The sequence below is a fragment of the Ixodes scapularis genome, unplaced genomic scaffold (genome assembly GCF_016920785.2).
Source record: "Ixodes scapularis isolate PalLabHiFi unplaced genomic scaffold, ASM1692078v2 PGA_scaffold12__126_contigs__length_90152505, whole genome shotgun sequence".
Taxonomy (NCBI): Eukaryota; Metazoa; Arthropoda; class Arachnida; order Ixodida; family Ixodidae; genus Ixodes; species Ixodes scapularis.
The window spans coordinates 11,432,559-11,454,667 of NW_024609838.1; the positions used below are offsets into that span (position 1 = coordinate 11,432,559).

The 22,109-nt window shown below is 44.2% G+C and overlaps 1 protein-coding gene across 1 annotated transcript in view; it reads right to left on the reverse strand.

Moving 5' to 3' along the window:
- Positions 1-11,771: 11,771 nt before the first annotated feature.
- The window catches only part of LOC8035572 (vitellogenin-6-like), a 37,534-nt gene continuing 27,196 nt past the window's right edge, over positions 11,772-22,109 (reverse strand). Inside the window, exons 16-25 of the mRNA XM_029970586.3 lie at positions 21,645-21,864; positions 20,293-20,596; positions 19,823-20,032; positions 19,179-19,439; positions 18,982-19,119; positions 18,416-18,658; positions 17,080-17,359; positions 15,383-15,540; positions 12,910-13,146; positions 11,772-12,165 (exon numbers count right to left, since the gene is read on the reverse strand). Coding sequence (XP_029826446.3) covers positions 12,007-12,165; positions 12,910-13,146; positions 15,383-15,540; positions 17,080-17,359; positions 18,416-18,658; positions 18,982-19,119; positions 19,179-19,439; positions 19,823-20,032; positions 20,293-20,596; positions 21,645-21,864 — 2,210 coding nt within the window. The 3' untranslated portion in view covers positions 11,772-12,006. The remainder of the gene's footprint in view (positions 12,166-12,909; positions 13,147-15,382; positions 15,541-17,079; positions 17,360-18,415; positions 18,659-18,981; positions 19,120-19,178; positions 19,440-19,822; positions 20,033-20,292; positions 20,597-21,644; positions 21,865-22,109) is intronic.

A 22,109-nucleotide genomic window follows, 5' to 3' on the forward strand; every position in this document is an offset into this window, starting at 1 on the left:
GGCAGCGAAAATCTTTTTCTTTAATGATTTTTTTTTAGAGAGGTTTCATTGATAACTCTGCCCGCGACTGTGGATGTTGATTTGAATCTCCCTGTGGACTGAATCAAAATGGCCAGCGTAAAAACCGGAAGATTTGGTGGGCTCGGTTTCGTCTGACAGCGGTTAGCGAGTGCCGCATGTTTCACGGTTGCGTAATTACGTCTGAGTGTGCATGTTCGTGAATGATCGTGTCGACGGCTCCGTTGGAGGACCTGTTCATAACAAGCCGATAACGTTTTTTTCTTTTTTTTTCTTTTTTTTATGGGACGACAGAAGTTTTTAACGCTTTCTCAGCTTGGTTGGTAGCAGATGGCTTAACGGCAAGGACATAGACATGGCGTGAGAGAACTACATAGACGTTCGCAAGCACGGCCTCTGGACCGTAGTTGAAAACGCTGAATGTCCCGCTTTCGCTGTGCGTGGTTGGTTTCTTTACTCGGAGATGGCAGGCGCCCAAAGGCGATTAGAGCCGTGACTATGCACTTTTAGCGCTGTTTTATGGGCTCCATCGGGTTATAGCATCCGCTTCGGTCCTACTTAAAATGAAGCGGAGTATACCTGCCTAACGAGCGCAAGACCACGACCCACTTTCTGTGTCATTCCGTGGAATAAAACGTCTTGGAGGAAATATCAAGATTTTAAACTATTTACGTTGTATGATGCCCAGGCGATTACCGTCCTCGAGAGCATTACCATATTTTGTCAAGAAAAGCAGAAATGGATCATTTATTCATGTGGCCTATGCGAAGCGAAAGTTCGTCTGCTTCTTTTGCAGGGACTCTGGTGACGTCAGAACGACGCCGAACTCTGATTGGCTCTGACTGAGGTATAGTGGGTAAACCTCAAAGCAAGCTGCCTTGAGGTCTACCCACTATCCTTCCATCAGAGCCAATCGGGGCTTCGGCGTTCTGACGTTACCAGAACCCCTGCAAACGAAGCAGACGAACTTTCGCTTCGCATAGGGTTCAATGCCAAGAAACTGCAGAGACGTGGAATCAAAAAAGTATACGCGTACAAAAATGTTTATTTACCGCTGCCCTGTGCGTTGTCCAGGGGGCGCTGTGAAAAGGGACTTGTTAGGACTTGTTTCGGGTAGAGCAGACGTGAGCGTCTCAGACTGTCCCGCGGGTAGAAGCGTGCCTGCTTTGGTGCGGAACGCGAGATCACGAAGAAAATACGAGGATACAAGCAAAATACGAACGCCGTGGAAACACGAATCAAACTATTTAGTGACTCTAGTTAAATCTAAAATGCTAATGGTTCTTTTTTTTTTCTCCGACGTTGAGCGCAGCGAATGTTGCGCGGCACAGAACGGGGGTCTTTGATTGGGCGGCGAGCAGAAACTCGATATCTGTGAACAATCAGGGTCTGTGTGCGCTACGCTACGTCGCGTTTGCTACGCTATAGATGTCTGGTAGATGACAAAACCTTAAGAGCGTGAGCCACGCGTTCCAAAATAAAAAGGAACAAAAAAAAAAAGTGCCGGGACCAACAACGGTCGGGACGCTAGATGTTCTGACTTTACCACCTAGACATAAGAGACACGTACCCTAGCGGTGGTGGCATGAATCTGGTACTTTCGGTTGCCTTGCGGCGTTGAATCTAGCCGATTTCGGACATCGAAAGGTTTTTTTTTTCTTTTTTCGTTCTCCAGCAGTACGCAAAAAGATAAAAAAAAGCTCAACGAAGGCGCCAGAAATAGCGCGAGGATCAATCAGGTCAACTTCTACTGCCCAAAATGGGGGCGCCACGGTTTGTTCAAAGTTACAGCGCAGGAGACTTTTGTATATAGGTCATGACTGCAATCTAAAATATTCCCTGCGAACATTGCAATGTTTGTAGTTGTTCAGTTGTCTGCGACGTTGTTCTGACTACACCTGGTTTTTAGATTGAAACAAAAACAATGCATCTTTCACTCTAAAAAATCCGGAGCGACTACTCTCGCGCAAACATTTTGAGAGAGCATATATATACCCTTTTCGTGATTGTGAAATGATGCATAAATTATTCGGAGGCGCCATTAGTTGGTCTCATCACCCCCGGAGCGAAACCTGTAATTGGTTCCGAGTTGGAGCCGAGCAGTGACGGAGCACTCGTGTGGAAAGCTTTTCGATCCGAGTAGACCCCCGAATGCTGCCGAAGCGCTCGTGTCCAATGTGTTCTCACTGTGCATGACCAACTAATGTCGGCCGCACATAATCTATGCGTCATTTCGAAATTTCGAAAACGGTTTGTTGTTTGCCATCTGCGCTAGGAGCTTGGCAAATGACCAGGGTAATGTTGTGTTTCAAGACGCAAAAATAAAATGCCCTTTGCTCTGAGCACGATGTTTTAATGTGTTCACTGCCACAACGTAGCTGTTTTATTTATGTTTAAACCTATTTTCAGCCTCATCATTTGCAGAGCTCCCACCGTAAATCAAAGTGATTTGCTCTCCCAAATGCTTTAAGGGAAGGTAGTCGCTTCAGGTGTTTTATGGTGTCGTAATGAAAAAGTGTACATTTTGATAAAGTAACAAGGACAACAAAAATTGATCTGAAATGCACATATCAAAATTATATATTTCCAGATAAAGGGGAAAAATGAGTGGCGCCCCACGCGAGGAGCTGAAATGTTTTTTACTACGTTTCCTGAGGTAGTAACATGGATAGCCTGTTACTTGGCACAGTGTACTTCCTTCTCGGTTTTGATATCACCAACTTTTACGATCAGAAAGAGGTGGCTGGAGATCAAATGGACAGATAGAAATGAGGTGCCTCCTTTCGGTGGTAATTTTGTTTCGTACGTTATGAACTTGGATTTGAGACGCCTCATGGCATTTGTTGGAAGAGGCACGCCGCAGGGCAATTGTATTTTTAGTTTCTTTTTTTCACTTGAGGAAATTTCTGCAATAGAATTCTCTCCAGGATTCCGAGACAGGTATGCGGTACCTTGTTTTTAGTAAACCGTATTATCCCCCTGCTCATTATAACGATCGGCGCACTCCTTTGTTTGTTTGATTCGTAGCTTCCCATAAAAATTATGCTTTAAAAAAAGATAAAAAAATGAAAAAAAAAACTAACTTGTTTGCATTCCGTAAAGGCGACCACCCTTTAAACTTCTCGAGATTTGATTGGACACCTAAATGAGTGGCCGATATTAAACATATGGCGCGACCATCTATCGCATGCAAGCGCCATCTCGCATTATTTTTTACGGTGGTAACAAACCGGCCGCGCCGGGGCGCTGCGCGTACACTCTAAGCAGAGGCTCTGGCTCTAAGCAGAGCCAAAGAGAGGGAAGAGTTTGGCCAAGAGGCGTGGCCCGCTTGACACCTCGTTAGCACGTCACTGACACGTCACGCTAGCGTCGCGGGCACGCCCCCCTCCGCCATTTTTGTTCTCACCTTCGCCGGGCGACTGCGCCCGTAAACGCTGCTCTCGGCGGCTGCCAATTATGGTCGTTTTGATATCTGATTTTGTCAGTCTTTTACGGTATTTAATCTCTGCGGTGTTTATGCGAGGGTCATGTTTAATCAGTTCCACGGCAACCGTGTTTATTCTTCACCCGTACGTCCAGTGACGCTGACCGGTTCATAAAAATTGCTCACGTTCGGTCAGACTCTGCGCTCGGTGCGTCGCGAAATTTCCACTGGAATAAAAGCCTCGTTGTTTACTGCTCTAGTTGAGACCGTTCATATCTGTTGGTTTAGATGTCGGGGTACGACGATTTAAATTTCCGACGCACTTGACAAGTTCTTGGCAGAATATTCGCGTCAGCGACATGAGATATGTGAGGCGAACGCGTTTGCTACGAAATCTACGAAACGCGCTTCCACCGAAACTATGAGCGATTGTGAACTAAAATTTGAAAGAGAGCTAAAGCTACTCGCCCAAGATGGTCATCTGCAACCGTGAATCTGAGCAGGATTTCTTCGCGATATTCACCAAAGGGCGTGGGTGGCTTGGAGCTATATTTTTAAATGAGATGATCTCATCAAGCATGCGTTTTTCTTGTTTCAAACGGGGGCTTTCAGTCATGACAGATATTGTTGTATGCAACGTTTTGAGTGGCAGGCGACAATACAAACTTGTCGTGCCTGGGCGTTAGAGAACGCTAGTCTAATTTAGCTCACTCTGGAGACAAAAACCAGGCTTTTTATACATCAAATACCATTTAATTTAAACCGTCAAAACATGGTCAAATGCAATCCGGTCTTAACTAGACGTTCTAGTTCATCTGCCCACAACCAGCCCAGAACTTTACCCAAGTGGCATGTTCAATAAGCAACCTATGCTCTAACTTTGTGATCGACTAAATCCGACGTGGTGCAGCCACTGACTTGCTGGATGAGCACTTTTTTACGCTCTTTTTCTCAGCTTTTTTCCGGGTGTTCTCCTTCGCATAAAATCGAATCCTGGCCCCGCTGAAACGCGTGATCAGCCTTTCTTTGATTTCATGGCTTCAGTCTGCTTCAGTTGCTTCCAGCCATCTGAGCGATTTTGCTCAATCTGCGATCCTTCAAAGTGTGCCTAGAAACATATAATTTATCGTACCTAGCAATGCCCTATAATTAACATTAGCATGCACAGTTGCTTCACGTCGGTTAAATCCAGGACAACTTATAGCTTTTACTTTATTTAGCAGTTACTCGTTTAAACAGGGTTGTCATAATGAGGGCTTGTTAGGAGCTGCAGATAGTGAACATCAGAAATGAACATGATTAGAATTAACTTTGCCATTTTGTTTTGTTTGATTTAAATTCTATGTGCTCGTATATCTTGATGCGACAAACAAGGGTCGTAGCTTTAGCGATCCCACATACTTATTTCGATTGCAATGAACTATAATTATTTCACTTTTCTTGAGTTGAACCAAAGGTTGAACTGCATGTGTGACCAGATCAATGCTATTGACTATTATTAATAAATTCGTAACGTGCGTGATCGATCCTGTAGAAAAATCTCCATTTACATCAGGAGTTTTGGAATAAATAAAAACATTCTTAAAAACCTCACAAAGTCGAGAACCTGCCGTCGGCGTGCACTAGTCGCGCTTTATTTTTATTAACCAGACTTTCCGTCGCTTTTTTTTCTTCTTTCTTGATAATAAACAAGCTAAAGCTTGTATATTATTCAGCTGCTATTAGAGGATCCAACGGCAGAGCAACAAATCATGTTTCGTCTTTTTAATCAGCAAATCAAGGAGCCGGTAAACCCCCAGAGTAGCCTTCGCACGCGTACGGGGAATAAGAACAAAAATGGCGGACAGGAGCGTGTCGTGTGCAGCGCGTTCGCCGTTGCCACGCTGTTGCTAGGGCCGACGTCAACGCCGGTGGGAGGAGCCAAGGGTCCGCCTGGGTTCACCGAGGACAATAGATGGCCACACTCTCTCCCTATCTACGGCTCTGACTCTAAGAAATGCCTGCGCGTCTACTTACTCGCCAAACGCTCAAAGAGCCAATCATTTCGATTTAGCAAAATCAGCTCAGCGAACGGTGAGGCGGAACATTCGTTTAGAGCTTAAAATTAAGCCTGCGCTGTGGTATTACGCCATGCAATCATGACGCTTGGCATTGCGTAATGCGACAACACAGACTTCATTTTTAGGTCGAAACGAATGTTCCGCTTCATGATTCGCTGAGCTAATTTCCTAGATCGCAATGATTGGCTCCTTGAGTGTTTTGCGGGTAAGTAGACGCGCAGGCATTTCTTAGAGTGTAGCATAACAGGTTGCCAGGGCTCGAGCAGCACTGTTCTTCGTCAAATATTACAACCGTCTGTCTACCTTATTTTTTCTAAATTTGGAAGCATAATTAATAGAATGCCGCAACGTCACAGAACACGTACACAATGCACATAAAAAAATATTGATATAAACTTCCATTTATTTACTTTATAAAAAAAATATAAAAAAACAACGTTAGAAGTACGCTTGAAGGCTTTATGTCCTGAAAGTGTCTTCCTCTATCCCAGAGTTCTCGTTTGCGTGACTACGAGCTCGAAGTGTTTTTAGACAAGCAAGAAACCACACCACCACATCAGCTGTAAGGACGTACTGTATATTCGTAAGCATCCGCTCTTCTATAGTACAAAAAAACAAAAAAACGAATTTTTGACGCTAGCGGAATAGTTAATAAATCCTGACACAAGGCAACGTGAGCCTGATGATGCAGCTTAAACGAAGTTCTCAAGTATTCCTCGCTCTATGTCAAGGATCGTACGACCGCGTCGTCTTGTGCGATAAGCCCAGTCTGACGCACTTGGCAATCTCCCAAATGAACCATGCAGATATGCCAGACCCGTTTACGGAGGAGGGCTATTTTTTTCTCTCAGTTTAATCTTGTCTAGTCAAGGACAGCTGAAGTATGGCGGGGGATCGCATAACGATAACGTGTTCAGGATTATTGCTTCGTAATTCCCTGTTTGGAGCTTTTATTGGCTAATGTACTAATCTCGTGGGCTGAGGAGGAATTTTAATTGAAATGCTTGGGGCTCGCACGCCCTTTGTTTCTGAGAATGCCAACGACTAAATTCAAGCTCTGTCTCGTGCTGCTAAAGTAAGGGATGCTCAGCTGTTAGTAGCAATAATTTAGATAAATGACATACATCTTGCAACCCACATTCACACACAAATAAACCCAGGTTGTTGGTGGCATTTGATGGTACACCGAGATTCATTGTAAAGCTACTTCTCAATTTTTAGTCTAATTTTAAGCGAATATCTATCAAATTTGTTTCAAGATTTATGTTGTCTGTACTTTGAAGAGCGTTGTAATAGGTCAGGCTAATGAAAATGGAATTACGAATGTTGATAGAAATATCAGAGTTTTGCTTCCGTGTTTCCAAAAGGTTGTGAAATTGTTTACCACAAATATATATCTCGTCGTTTTCTCTTTTTTTCTTTTTTTTTTTTAGCGCTATAGTCTTGCGCAACAAGACTTTTTTTTTTTGTTTTGTGGCAGGTTGTTGAAGACAAATAAATAAAGCATCAATTAAAAATAAATAATTGTTTTTCAGAAATGATGTATCAGCTCGGGTAGGTAATTACACGAACTTTGATTTGTCGAAGTCATTTAGTTTTTGAATACTTTTACTTGTTTATAAAAAAAGTTTATATAAAACTGAAAAACAAAAAACAAAAAAAACCCCAAAAAACGAAGCTGTCAGTGTGTAAGGTAGCAAACTCTTATCTAAGATTTTTCTTTTCAGATTCGGGTGTGTTTTAGCGGTTCATGATCAAGCGTATTTTATTTAATATTATTTCTGTATTTTTATAAATTATCCAGATTTTATTCACCAACATAACTCTCCGACGTGACGGTACTGTGGTGGCGCTGTCGTCCGAACTGCGCGCATGGGCGGAGTCTTCACCTCAGGCGAATCGGGTCATGGTGCGCACCCCCAGTTTGTAGACGGCGTGTTGCTGCATACTCACCACTGTGGTCATCGACAACTTAAGAAACGGTGGGCGGCGCCTGCTTGTACAAGATATTCAGAAATAGTATTTAAGAGGGAAACTCCGCTTCATTTTTGTTTTTGGAAAAAAAAAAAGCAGTCCTCTTCAGTGTCGCATAGGAAGACCACACGTCACATATTACGACGTAGTTCTGTCTAAATGTTTCTTAAACGGTCCGGCTAACTTTGCAACTCGGGCGAGTTTAGGCGTAACCAACAGCGCAGTCAAGGCTACGGCGTGAGCGTAGCCAACATTGAGTTAAACGTCATTACCATTGCCCTCTTTTGCTTGTTTTTACTTCTCCGGTCAAATGCAACGGGTGACATCAGCAACGTTTCCTCTCGGCGCTCAGCGGTGTCCACGTGATTGGCGTAAAGCGCCTGCGCAGTGCGCTTCTTGGGAGCCGTTCGGCCACCTCGCCGTGGTCTCACCGTTACCGCCGCCTCCCGCGTCAGAACCACCGCCGTCGTCTCACCGTTTGTGATTATTGTCTCTTGAAGTTTCGTCACCCACTACGGACACTACGTGCGCAGACTTTTTGCGCAGTTGCGCAGACGTCGTTGATTGTCGTAGACACCAAAACATGGTGAAGGGTGCCGTGCAGACGATACTTGCGCCAGGCACACGCCCACACCGATCCCGCCCGTCGTTGCCTAGAGGATCACGTGATATCTCGTATCATGTTCTTGGCGGCCCGAGGCCAATGTAGTCGAACGGAGCCGAAGTTTCGGTTTCGATTTCTGCGTGTGTTTAAAATTAGACTTAAGAAGATATATATATCCCATTTTTCTCGGGGCAAATGACGTTATGATTATACTGCCATTAAATGCAAAGGTGAAAGCCAGCTGGACGAGAATGACGAACATATTCCCTGGAGAAGGGGAAGAAGAGGGGCAAGGACAAACACAAATCTCCAAACACAGCTAAGTGACTGGTATGCGACCAAAAAAATCCACCTAGTCCGGTTTCGGTCGCTCACCAGTCACCTAGCTGTGTTTGGAAATTTGTGTTTGTCCTTTGTCCCTCTTGTTCTCCTTCTCCAGGGATTATTTTCGTCATTCTCGTCCAGCTGGCTTGCACCTTTGCATTTAATTGCAATATATAACCTTAAATTGCAAGCTTCACCCTTGTTGCTGTTAGACTGGTGGCGGCTGATAAAACCCGTTTGCTCTACTGACGTCTAACCCCTGGTTAACGCTCCACTAGAAATGGAGAGGTCCCGGGTTCGATACCCGGACCAGGCGAATATTTTCGGTCGCGCACCAGTCACCTAGCTGTGTTTGGAGATTTGTGGTTGTCCTCTGTCCTTTTTATTCACATTCTCCAGGGATTATTTTCATCGGCAAATGACGTAGTGGCTTTTACTAGAACTTTTTATAGCGAAATCACTCCTTTTCCCAAAATCTTCGGATTTGAGCGGAGTTGCCCTTTAAGTTGCGTTACTGAGTACAAGCTTGAAGTGTAACTGAGTAGAGTGCAAAATACTCAAATCTCAAAAGTTTCTGGAATACTAAATACAAAGTTCAAAGTGTTTTTCCAGTTCACCGTTAAACAACTTCAAAAGAAACAAAAATGAAAAAAAAACGCCATTACCAAAACGCTTTATTGGCTCGTGGGAACAGCTGTTTATTAAAATATGCGTCCAACAGCTCACAGTTTTTTTATGCTTGTTTATGTTAAACAGGCCCTCCCCGTATTCGCTCGACGGTACATCGATCGACGTTGCGCTTAAGGGAAAGCTCACGAACCGTTCGATCTCTTCGGCACCTTCCGGTGTGTCAACATCGTTGGTCATCTCCATCCCATCCTCGAAAAGTTGACAGTCCACTTGATTAAATTGTGGAGTTGACGGTTGTTTGTTTGGATGGCACTGTCACCGTCTAGGTGACAGTACCATGTCTCTTTCTAGGTTCTATAGGCCTAAAAGGATTACCGGTCTTTCATGAGTTCAACTTCCTAACAGCCTTTTGTATCTAAGCACTTCGCCACATTTCTTCCTGCTTATGAACGGCTTGCACTTGGCTGGGAAATAAGCACTTTAGCCGCAGCCAGTCAGCTACATCTCCTTGGCAGCACAAAAAATATTTCTTCGCTACTGGGAACTATTTTTTTGCCACAAGTTGATAGAGAATAGAGAAACCCCTAACTTGGCGGTACAAACGTGGCATTCCTAGAGGGGTAAAATCGGCGTAGTACGGGTTCGCTCCAAGTTAGTACTTAAAGTACTTTTATTTGGCGTTTTTCTGGTTTCTCCCTCGCTCGTCACATAATTGCACAAGTGCCAGTCTTGAGCCAAAGATGCCACGTATGAACAGAAGAGCCAGCGGTGAAGACAAAATCTGACACTTTTCTGGTAATGTGGACCCAAAGTTCCACATGACAACAGGACAGCAAGAATTTGAGGCTATAGCTTAGCCATTTGTTTGGCTACTTAGGGCCAAGCTACCCAGACTCTGGCCACAGAAGATCAAGTTTAGCTCTACCTTGTTTTTTTCGGGGTAATATACGACCCTAACTTTCCAGACCAAAAATTAGAATGCTGGCCCAAAATCTATTTTACCTGGGTAACATTATTAAAAGATAAAAGAGTATCTTTCGTCAAAAATGAGCGAGTAACAAATCGTTAAATGCTGTTAATTAAGCACAAAATCAAGTTAAAATAACGAGCAAGTTAGTAATAAGAATCACGTCTCTAAAGAAACTAGCGATCCCATATTAATGACGCTGACACAGACAATACAGTATTATAGAGTTATTATAATATACGCAAGAGGTTTAGCTAGGGCTATTAGGCTTGCAAATTGAACCATACAGCAACCAGTCGAAAATTTAATACCGATAATGCATTCCAACAAGGAAAGGCGGGTGCATTCCTTTTTCTCTGCGCTTCATTATAAGGTCCAATATTACGAATAATTATAACGTAATAAATAGCTTGGAACATTTTTCAATCATGTAAGTGAAAGTATTGGTCAGTTACAGAGCTTCGTTTTCAGATTCATGTGATTAAACACAGCGCTGAAACAGCTTCATACATGTATTTAAGTGCATTGCCGGGCACTATTAGCGCAAACACGGCGTCGGCGCTTTTTTGCATGGGAGATTTACGTACTAAGCGAACGAAGGACATGTGGAAAGCCAAGATAGATGGCAAGAACTACGCAGTAACACTACACCAGTAACTCCCTGTGCATGCAGACGATCAAAATAAAATGAAGGCCAAGTTAATGTAGTTTGATATGCAATAAATAAATATTGACTTATTCCCTCGGTTCGTGCATATGTGCGAAGATGTTTGGTTTGAGTTCGAAACATCGCCCGCACATTCGAAATCTTTAAAAAAAGAAAAGGCCAGAAAACAGGTGCCCTATAAAAGCACAGGAAATAATAAAAAAAGACGCCTTTCAAAGCCCACATACTTTATTCTTTATGTTTTGAATGTTTTAATGCGAAAGTGTTAACTATCCCGACAACGTCTCTAACTGAAAAAAAAAAAAAACCGCCAAAGAAATGCCTATTTGGCTATCGGCTGAGCAAAGCGGCTCCTACATAGCCATTGGCGGCCACTTTACGAGAGCGTGCGCTCGGGCGCTGCTGTTGTGTCAGGCGTTGCCGGAGTGTGTGTGTTTGGGGGGAAGGGGAGGGGGTTAACTATCCCGCAATGCCACTGTGAAGCGTGCGGCTCACCCAGAGAGCTCCCAATTCCGCGACCCGCGTATTCGCGTGCTAAGGAGCCTAGAATTGCACATGTGCGCCACTCGGAGGACGGTGCGCCTGCCTTTCTCTCCTGCACATGCGCATACGTTCTGATGTTACGACCATAATATTTAGAGGGGGACGACTTCAAGAATGGTACCACATTTAAAATATCGGTCAGTGAGCCAAGCACTCAACACTAATATCACGTGGCCGACCTTCCAAGCCTGTTAGACTACAAGGGGTTCTTGATTGTCAGAAATGAAACAGCAAACAATAAATCAAATTAACATAAAACGTTTTAGTACTAGTCAATTCGAGCGTGTTGTTATAATGAATATTTAGAAATGGAAAAATAAAAACATAAAAAAAACGTACACGAACGACGACACCCTTTCGAATAGTAACGACGTTTGTTGCTATTTGAAAAAGTGTGCTCGTCCGTGTACGTCTTTTATGTTTTTATTCTTTCGTTTTTATATAAAACGTTTGTTCAGGGGCCAAGCAGTCTACGCCAATATCGTGTGATCAATTTCCTAATCGTGTTAGAATAAAAGGGTTTTTGATTGTCAAACGAAAACAACAAACACAATTTTTTTAATGCATTTATTAGCTTTTTTTTACTTCGCTAAAACGTCCATGGCAGTGAACACGTCCAATAAAGCCTTTATCACGTTGTCTTGCGGCTTCCGCGGCGTTACGTTCGTTCTAGAGGTTACAGTTGCTGCTCAACTCTCGCACTGTCCCTTCGTGTCGGTACTTATCGAAGAAAATGCCTGCTCACGAAGAGCGGCCGAAATAGGGTTGAACGATGATGTCGACGGAAAATGATGCTCAGGGCGGGGTGCAGTCGGAAGAGGGAACGACGTAGCTCTTGGCGAACTCCAGGGTGTCGTTGTAGTGGTGGAGGTTGGGGCCCACGAGCTCGTGCTGCCGGTCGTAGTTGTAGTCGCCGCAAAGGCCGCACAGCTTGCCGCGGTAGAAGTTGGCGGTCTGAAGGCAAAGAAAGACGTGGGTCATCGTGAGACCATCTTGTTTGAATTCATAGGGAAGGCACCACGAAACTCTACTGTTGACAAAAAAAAATTGATGGCGAACTAGAGATTAACAGGCAAGTTTTGTGCCTCTTAAATGTATGTCGTTCGATTTGTTGAAGTTGTTATCTTGCTAGCTAATAGGGCTTGGTGTCTTCTCTCTTTGGCGGCCATGATATTGTGGTTTGTAAAACTGGCCTTCTGGCTGGTTCACAGCACTTGAGAGTGCTTACGACCGAGGGCCTTAAAGCGTCTTAAGATCCTCTATGCGGAGATAACACACTACCACCATTTATCGGGTAGCCGTTGAACATTCGGCATTTTCGTATATTTCCTAAGTTTTCGTGTATCATTATTTTTGTCGTTTAAAAAACTTTTGATAACGTTAAAAACGGCCATTCGTCTTAGATAATACGTGTGTTTGATTTTAACAATACTGCAATACCCTCGCCGTACACTTAAATGCCGCTCCAGGGTCACTTTATTGGTGGTGCCATCAGGGCCAGTGTGTCTTTTCCATCGTAAGAAATTACGAGAGCTCGTTCCTTAGCAAACGCAAGAGTGTGAACGAGCTTTTAAAACGGTGCATTGTTATCAATCAGCATTTTCTCATGATATCTTGGGACGGATATGTATACAATGAGCACTTGTGTGTTGATTAAATTCCATCTTCGATGCAAAATAGAGTTCGTAGTTTTCTCACCTGTACGAAGAGCATGTTTCCGTTGAAGCCTAGATTGAGACCGTATGGCTTCGACGTTACTTCGAAGTATTTGTTTTCCAGCGTGACGGTGAAGAGCTCGACTTCGTGCGCGGTGTGGCTGTAAGGTACTCCCGGGGTCAGTGGAACTCTGTTTCCGTCAACGCGGAGCACAAGACCGGAGTCTTCGGCAACTGGCAGGAGCTCGACCAGGGTGGACTGGATGAATGCCTTCAGCGCCTGCGATAGAATCACGAAAGAGCGCGTGTTAATAACTTTGTTAATAATTCTGTTAGCAACTGTTAATGACTGGGTTCAGAGAAAAAATGACACAATCTTTATCACGCCGACGAAGTCCGTGTAATACAGGACCTTTTTTTTTGAGCGCAAACCACCTTCTTGCAGATCTACCTCTCGGAAATTGACGTCACGGGATCAGGTAACTTGACGTGGTCATGTGACTTGACGCAGTATTACCTATAATCGGTGAAAGGTCAAGAACGAAGTGGAAGCTTCTCCCACCCCTTTCCACTTCAGCGGAGCGAACGGTGGAGAGGAGGTTGCATGTTCTCTAGCGTTCGCACGACTAAAGTGGAAAGAGGTGGGAGGAGCTTCCACTTCGTTCTTGACCTGTCCCCGATTATAGAACTAAATTTTATCACTAGCGGATCAACGCAGCTCTACCTAGCTTGTTTCGGCTTCGCCACCAGAGTGTATCGCAGCGTCCCACAACAAAGGTGACGCTAAGACGGACGCGTCTGCCTCTTGTGAAGTTTCAGTGTGTTCGCCGCTAGGGGCGTGTCGGAGCTTCGTTAGGACCCGGTCACACGGAGGCAACACGACGGTAACAGCAACACATGTTGTCCAACGGTCGGGCAACATGTTGTTCGGCAACAAAAACAGCATCAACTTGTTTTGGGCAATGTGTGTTGTCCTGATTGTTGGCTGAGCGAATTTCGGGCGGGAAACACAACACAGATTGCTGCATTAGCAAAGCCAGTTTCCTATCAATAAAGTATTACACAAATAATTTCTTTGAAAACGTTATGTAACAATAAGTAAGACTGGTGTGTAGCTAAAATAATTAGATGTACCCTTTTTACTGCGTAACTACAGAAAGCGACTGTAGAAGTTGTCACAGCTACGGTCGTGAACGTTCATAGTGGTGTTGAAATTAGAACTGCCTAGAGACCAGCTCACATTACTGCAAGCGAGATAAAATGGCATGCCTACTTACCCGCTGATAAAGTATTATAAAAATAGTCCAGGAAAGCAAAGATTAAAAAAAAAAAACCAAAGCATTAAATCGGCCGCTCTGATCCTGATTGTTGATGTTTGGAACTTGGACACAGCCACGGTCAGACATCTGAATAGTTTCAAAAATCCCCAGGACGTTTTGGGGAATGAAGCGACCTTATAGCAGGTGGTAGGCAAATAAACAGCGATGAAAAAAATTTTATTTCAGCGAGTGTTATGAAGGCCGATCGTGTCGGTGTCGCGATTTTTTAAGCACTGTAAGTTTAGCTCAACACTACGCCACAAAAAACGCTTTGGGCACTGCCGGTGCTAACTCAATTTTACAGTAGAAATAGGAACAGCATGAAAGAATCGGACAGAAACACTTCATACGGTGGCGTAAATCTCGAAAATATATCAGCGATGTCACTTTCCCCGGTTAGAAGTATCTACTTTGTCAGCGAATGAAGAACATTTCGATAAAATATAAAGAGTGGAAAATACTCCCCGTGTCAAGTTTTCTAATCGCAGTCACTGGTTGATGTCGTACCGTGGTAATTCTCGGCCCTTCGAACGCACTAGCACTTTGTAGACTCACATTTCCATCGACGCCGCGCCGCACACGAACGTAGGTAAACGACCAAGATGGCGGAGTGTTTCCCGTGTTGTCTCCGCCGTCAGAGCGGTGTGACACGGTGGTCGGAAAACAAATCGGTCAACACGGTTGCCGGGCGACAGCAACATGTTGCCCGACTGGTGTTGTTGCCACGATGTGACAGTGTCGCCGGCCACACGATTTCCTCGCGTTGCCGGATAGGGTTGTCCAACTGTTTGTTGCCTCAGTGCGACAGGGCGTTTAAGGATATGTCATGCGCAGGCCGTGTCTTTTAGATGATATTGCTTGAGGTCCCATGACGTCACTTCTAAATTGAGCGGAGAAATCGACGTGATGTTTCTTCATGGCGATTCCTCGTTACGGTTCTTCATGACGTTTTTCTCATGGAATTCGTCTTATAAAACACATCTTGTGTTAGAGCGTCCAACTGAGTGTGACTCCTGGAGTAAATGTGGATTCACATGCTTGCGCTGTGCCTCCAGTCGCATCTGACAGAGCTGCTGCCACAGCAACCCGCAAGATGATTAACGTTGCAAGCCGTTGCAGTGGGACCCAACGCAAGTGTGTGAATGGTCAGGGGCACCGAGCTGCGCGGTTTGCCCGGAGCGAATCGAAGTGATGTACCTTGGGGAGTTCGGCGTTTCCGGTAGCCCGTGCCAGGACCGTGAACCTCTTGTTGGGCGAGCAGTCCTTGGCGACCACCTTGTAGCAGTCGGTCTCCGGCAGCTGCACGACGACGTTGTCGAAAGTCCTGACGCTCTGTCCTTGCAGATCGCAGTATTCTGCGTTTAGGAAGAAGAAAAAGAAAAAGAATAGAGGATATTTTTCAGACGTCTGATGTTTACGATGAGCAAATATCGGGGATGTAATTCTGATTTCAGTAAGCCATGCATAGGAATGACTCAGCCAAACCCTATTCTGTATTAATATTTGTCCTGAGTGTTTTAATATCTAGAGGGTATTTTTCTTTCTAAGCCTTACAGATGTGTTTAACGAAAGCTGTGAAAGCTAAATTAATACGGTCTGTGCAGTTGAGGTATACTTCCAAGCGGACATCGTATAGGGGGCTAATCGTAACGATCAGTCGGCTACCTAAGCAATGTTTGAAATTAACTTTTTTGGGAAAATAGAGTAATGGTTCCAATTAGAAACTTGGTGAGTGTCATCCAAAACAACTAAATCAATCTTTTTCAGTAATACTTCGAACGCGTGGGAAGCTATAGTAGTGCGGTAAGGTACCAGTCGGGCAACAGGTACAAGGCTGGTGCTATCATAAGATACGGCAAAATCGCGGGCGCCTTATCGCGACGGTAGTCTTGCTCCTGCAGCACGAGTGGGAATTTTAGTGCAGTACTGCACTTCTTACGCTCTCAAAGTCTTCCTAAAATTTAGTGGTTTTTGATGATGCTCAACAAGTTTCTAATTCGAACCATATGTCTATTAGCCCTAATTAAAAAGTAATTAGCAAAATTTACTTAATTATCTGACTGATCGTTATGATTAGACCCCCATACTATGCTCCCCTGGCCATATAACTCGTCTGCATTAACCGCGGGAATGTAGCTTTCACTGCTTTTTTAAAAACAAATGTTGTAAATCTCGAAATAATGAAACACCATGTATATTGCCTATCTATAACGAGCTGAAATATCAGGTCTCATTGCGCAAAACTATACTGAAGCGTTTTATTTAATAATGCATTTCTAATAATTTGGAAAGACGCTTAATGATAAGCAGGTAACATAATGAAATTATAACGTTATTTGAAACATAGAGTATTATGATGATGCTTGGAACACTTTATTATGGTGTCAGTTGTAACATCATGCACTACGCTCTTCTTGAAATACACTATATCGTAGTGATTTTCATAAGAGCGGCCGAAATGCAGTTTTGAAGGTTTACCTGATTTCTTTGAACGTGGTTATGCAGGAACTACGGTATATATCAAACAAAATAGTCGGTTTCCCCCTTCCCAGCTATCGCATATTCAAATTCAAAGTTTAGCAAGTTCAATGTGATCATGTACCCGATAGTATGCGCACTCAGTCATGCGTAGAATAATACCTGCACTACATGGATGTGGCAGACTCTTTCCCAGTAGAACATCTGTACAGTATCTCCTAGCTAAGCGTGGGAATGTCTTTTTTATGGTTCGCCATCACGGGAATTTCATAGGTAATGATAGCAATGTAGGGTTTTATATAGCTTAAAAGAACGTGGCGTAATTTGACTTGAGGTAGACCACCTCGACTTGAAAACAAAATTTAGCGAAAGAATATGACCGACCGTCGCAACCAAGGTGCGTAAGAAAAGCTTACTCTGTTTGTAGTAGGAGATGTAGTGAGCCATGTTCGAGTACCCTAGCGTGGAGAACATGATCCTGGGCTCGAGCAAGTGGCTGTAGAGCGGCACGTGGGAGTGGTTGTGGGAGTGACCGTCCTCCGTGGTTACAACGATGTCCGCGTAGTCCTGAACAGGAGGCACTTGAGAGACGACGTGGAGCTTTCCGTTGGGTCCATGGAAGTGGGACACTACGGTGCTCAGGAAACCTCCCTCGGGGTGGACCTTCTTGTAGTACTTCGTTAGCATGGGGAGCAACTGAAAACAGATAGTCAGCATCATGATATTAAACCTGAAAGAATGCAGAGATTACAAATGTGCATGCAAAATAACGAGGAATGCACCTCGATATGTATTTTTTAAAAAAAGCAGACCATGCGTTGAGGATAGAAAAAAAAATTTAATTTTAGGTTGAGCGTGGCACATGTTGCGTGAAAACAACTGACCGTTTAGGTGGGTGAATCATATTACTATGAGCATCTATTAAGATGTTCCAAATGAAACGAGGAAGCAGATAACAAGGATGGGAAGCTCACGCATTTTTCACGTTAATATCTATTTAAATGCTATTGCTAATGCTGTGTCAATGTCGAGCAATCCAGCAAGATAACGGATTGTAAACAGAGCATTCTTTTGGCTTCGGCGCTTACGGATTCCCAATTGGTAGGTTCAAATGACGACTGAGGCGTCCGGTTGCAATTGTTCATTCTCTCAAATATGTCTACGTTTTCGGTGGTCTAAATAAATACCGTCTTTCGCTCAGTCACCCGACATGCTCCTCGCTGGTTTGGTGTGTAAAACTCGGACTTTGATTGTCATTTTCGTGATTACGGTACACCATTCTTCAAGTTTAAAAGAAGAGCCTCGTTATCAACGAAGCATCAAAATATAATGGGTACCAATTGGCAGAACAATTTTAAGGTCACCATTTGCATACCTTCATTAAAAGAAATAAAATTAGCCTGTTCCGAAACAAAATAACCTAGGAAAACTGAGGAAAATATATCGAATTGCTTCTGTTTAGTACACTAGCTTACAAATATGTGCATAAGCAATATACACGAATAAGGCGCTGCGTATAATGAATTATCTCACTACCTTAAGGCCTAAGGTTACTTTGTTACGTATTTCGGTATATGCCTAGTTTGACACGTATATTAAAGATTACAGCATACGCAGGCATAGTCATTTATTTTTCTACGGTGTGAACACACATACTTATGTAGAATACGTTCAATGTATTCCACCTAAGGCTATTCTATAAACATACATTAGAAATCCCAGGTTGGTCAGCTTTGCAACCACCTTGCTCACCGGCTTCAGGTTCTTGTACTCGACGTCTGTTGTGAATTTACCCAGGCGGCTGGTGTAGTACAGGTACTTCATGCAGTAAAGGTTTAGTGGAACGCCACGCTTCTGATGCTCGGTGCATTTGTTGAACGGATCTCGGAGGTTATACTTGTCCATTCGGTTGATTCCCCGCGGCTTGCCTTCAGCGTTCTCTCGAATCTGCCTTTCTTCGTCATCCGTGTGAGTATATTTTCCCTTGAATGTGATCTATGAAACAGTGAACATTTTGAATTAGAAAGATATTGTGTAATATTGAACAGTACTGTTTTACGGCGTTGCTTTTCTCAATCCAGTTCCAGCAAGATAAGTACTTGGCAATTAGGGACAGCTTTAAGGTAACAAATTAACAGTGGCCATGTGGTTGGACACGAAATTTGTAAGTTTGAATATGCCGTGGATCGCAATTTTTTTTTTTATTTCTTGCGAGTCCTTATGAAAGCGTCCTAAGTTTTGTTGTAGGGGCCTGCCTCACTTATTTGCTTCGAAACCCGGAAACGATGCTGAAGTTATTAGGGGTAAGCAACACTTACGCTAGACTGGTCTACGCAGTTGCTTCCGTAATGAAGGTTCAGCTCAGATTCCAGATCCTTGCCCTCGTGGAAAACGGCGAGGTTCTTCAACTTGGACCACTCGGGCTTTGGGAATTTAGACGTGACATCCATGCAGACCTGCGAAAGCACCTCAGTGTAAGAGACACCTCGAGTTTCTGGCAAAAGTTTCTGAGTACCTTAGTGTGGACTTGCTCCTTTGGGTGGAAGGGCGTCCGGTCATAGAAGAACTGCACTTTGTGCTTGAGGTTGTCCTTGGTAAACGAGTACCTCAGTTCTGCGGACGCCTTGCGCTCCTTGGAGCCCTTCAGAGTGTAGTCGAGGCTGAGCACATGGGTGGAAGGAACCTCGGCATCTCCGCCGACGTTGTCCTGAACGGGGAAGTGGCTCTCTCTTGCGTCATCGGGTTCGAGGAACTTGTAGCCGAGATCAACCTCTACCTGTTGGAGTCCAATAAAAGAGATGCGATCAGATAAACAAATAGTTTTTGGCATTGTAATGTACGAGTTTGTGTTTACTGGGTCGTGATAGAGAGAGAGCAGTTATTTTTTATTTTATCTAGTTACCCCACAACCCGGCGAACCGGGGTTGTCCAAGAAAACGGACCCGTTATAGTCAGATGTAGCTTATAATCATTTTATCAGTCTTTTATATTACTCATTTGGCAGCCGTTCATGCCTCATTGGCCACCGTCTTGAACGTTATTCTTAATTAAAAATGTATGTTTTGGTAGGATGGCCATCCTATTATCAAAACTTGCGTGTATTGTGGCAATACAAATTGTTGCCAGTGCAGACAGAATCAGTGATCTCTAAATACTAACCTCAGTCGTGGCGTCATGCTCAGCTGGAACGACGGTGAACTGCAGTTCACGGGGGTGCCACTCTGGATTCATGAGGGCATAGTAGTACCTCTGTCGGCAATCGCTCTCGTACCAGAAGTCGTGCAGTCCTTTCTTGAGTCCTTTGCTGAGGAGGCTACCCTTCACGTTCAAGCCATAGCCGAAGACGTCGGTGAGGTAGGTATGATCAATCTGAATGAGAACGCAGATGGAATATCAGGCTAGGGTGGATGAGCAGTATCTCCAGGCTAAGAAATTCGAAAGTCGAAATAAGAGTTATGAAGCTGTAATATGGTGTTTTTTTCTTTAATATGGCTCCATTGTCTACAGCAATGTCAATCAACACTGACAGAAATTATTTGGGTACTTGGTGAACCAGACTCGAATATGTTCTTCTGAGCTTTCCGGCGGCGTGCTCCACGTCCCTTTAGTTACCAACAATAAAGCCTTACCTCAGTTACTTCTTCCTTGTTGTAGAGGGGGTACTGAGGCTGCTCCAGTGTGGTGACAGCGTGGGACACATCTGTGGCGATGTCATAGGGCATGGTAAAGGTGAACGGACGGAAGTGGTGGTTCAGGACGTTCCAGGGCAGGCTCAGCGGGCGCTTCAGGCTCAGCGTCTTGTGAATGGGATCCACAGTGAGGTGTAGGTCGATCGGCAGGTTGAAGATGGTCTGGACGTCGGACCCCGTTCCCAAGGACGTCTTGTTAAAGGTCAGGCCCACGCCGACCATGGTGTAGCCACGGCTCTCGTGCCTAGGGGCATAGAGACAGTCATGATATTGTGCTGGACGGGTCCATATCACAAGAGCGAATGACATTTTAGCGAACGGCGACATTTGAGCGAATGGTCGTTTTAGCGAATAACGGGGGCGCGCGTTAACCCATCCGTCGCGCTGCGCTTTACGCCGCTTCGCGGCGACAGTCTGCGGCAACTCATTACAAAAATATGAACTCACTTGGCCCACCCAAAAACGCCGCTTCGCGGCGTCCGACTATTCGCTAAAGTGTCATTCGATGAAACGTGGGCGTTCGCTAAAACGTCATTCGATCAAGTGAGTGCCTCCCGTGCTGGACTAGTACGAGTTCAGTTCATAAAATGTAAAATATTTTTAAGTGTGAAGAAAATTCAGTTCGTTCGGACTAAAAAAAGGCCTACAACGCCCAGTTGCTTTAAATTTGTCGGATTAGCTCACTTAGACCATGACAATTCTCCTGCACGTTTTGTATCCTACTTTCGGTATTTTCAGTTCATATCGACTAAGGGAACATGGAGGGGTCACATTATAAAGTGTGTGTTAGCGCTTTTAATAATACCTTAAAATGGCACTTGGAGCGTGCCTTTCAAGCAAGCTGCAGTCGCTTTGCGGCACTATGGTCCCTGCAACACTTTTTCAAATGGTGTGTTTACAGCGTGTTAAAAAGTGATCCTTAAATTACCCTCTTAATGTCGTCATAGGAGTGTCATGCTGTTGTCGGTCGCGATTCTGGCGGTTTCACAGCCTCGGTGGTGAATGCGGCACCTCCTGCTGCACATCGCTCTTTAGCTTGAAAGTCCATGGAAGCTTCGGCATCAATAATTTGAGATTTCGCGATGACAGCAACACACGTACGCTCGTACTTTTTACCGTAACATCTAACATCAACACCCAAAAATCGCAACATCTAACGGCATGATATGCCGGCTCTTTTTTCGTCATTTGTTACCACTTCTGGAACATGCTTGATGATGGGATAGGACGTTAAACACATCAATCGAAGACACGTACTAGGTACCGAAATTGAGGTAAAGAGGGACACTTACACGTAGTGCCTCTGAACATCAAAAGTGAACTTGGCGTCTTCAGTCTGGTCCACGCTGAACTTCTTGCGGTTGATGTACGTAAATTCGGCTTGCTTGAAGTCGAAGAAGATTGGAACACCAACCTCGGTGGGCGCAACAAAGATTATGTCAGTGCTCAGGTAGAAGTTTTTCTTGCGCTGCACTTGTCCCAAGAGGTTCTTCAGCTTGGTTCCTGGTTTGTCTGCGAAGGCAATGCCAGATGGTTTTGACCAGTCAGATGTAGTTTGCACGTTTTGTAGTCAGGCACATCCTTGAGATTCAAATTTGTGGGTGATGTGTTTAAGTGCTGCAGTCGCTGCACGGCTCAAGGTTGTGGCAATTTCCAAGCATATCAATATTGTTCAACAGTTAATAAAATCACGATATTATTCGATATGGAGGCCGAAGTCCGAATTACGAAGTAAGAAACGTGAACGTGCCTTCAAG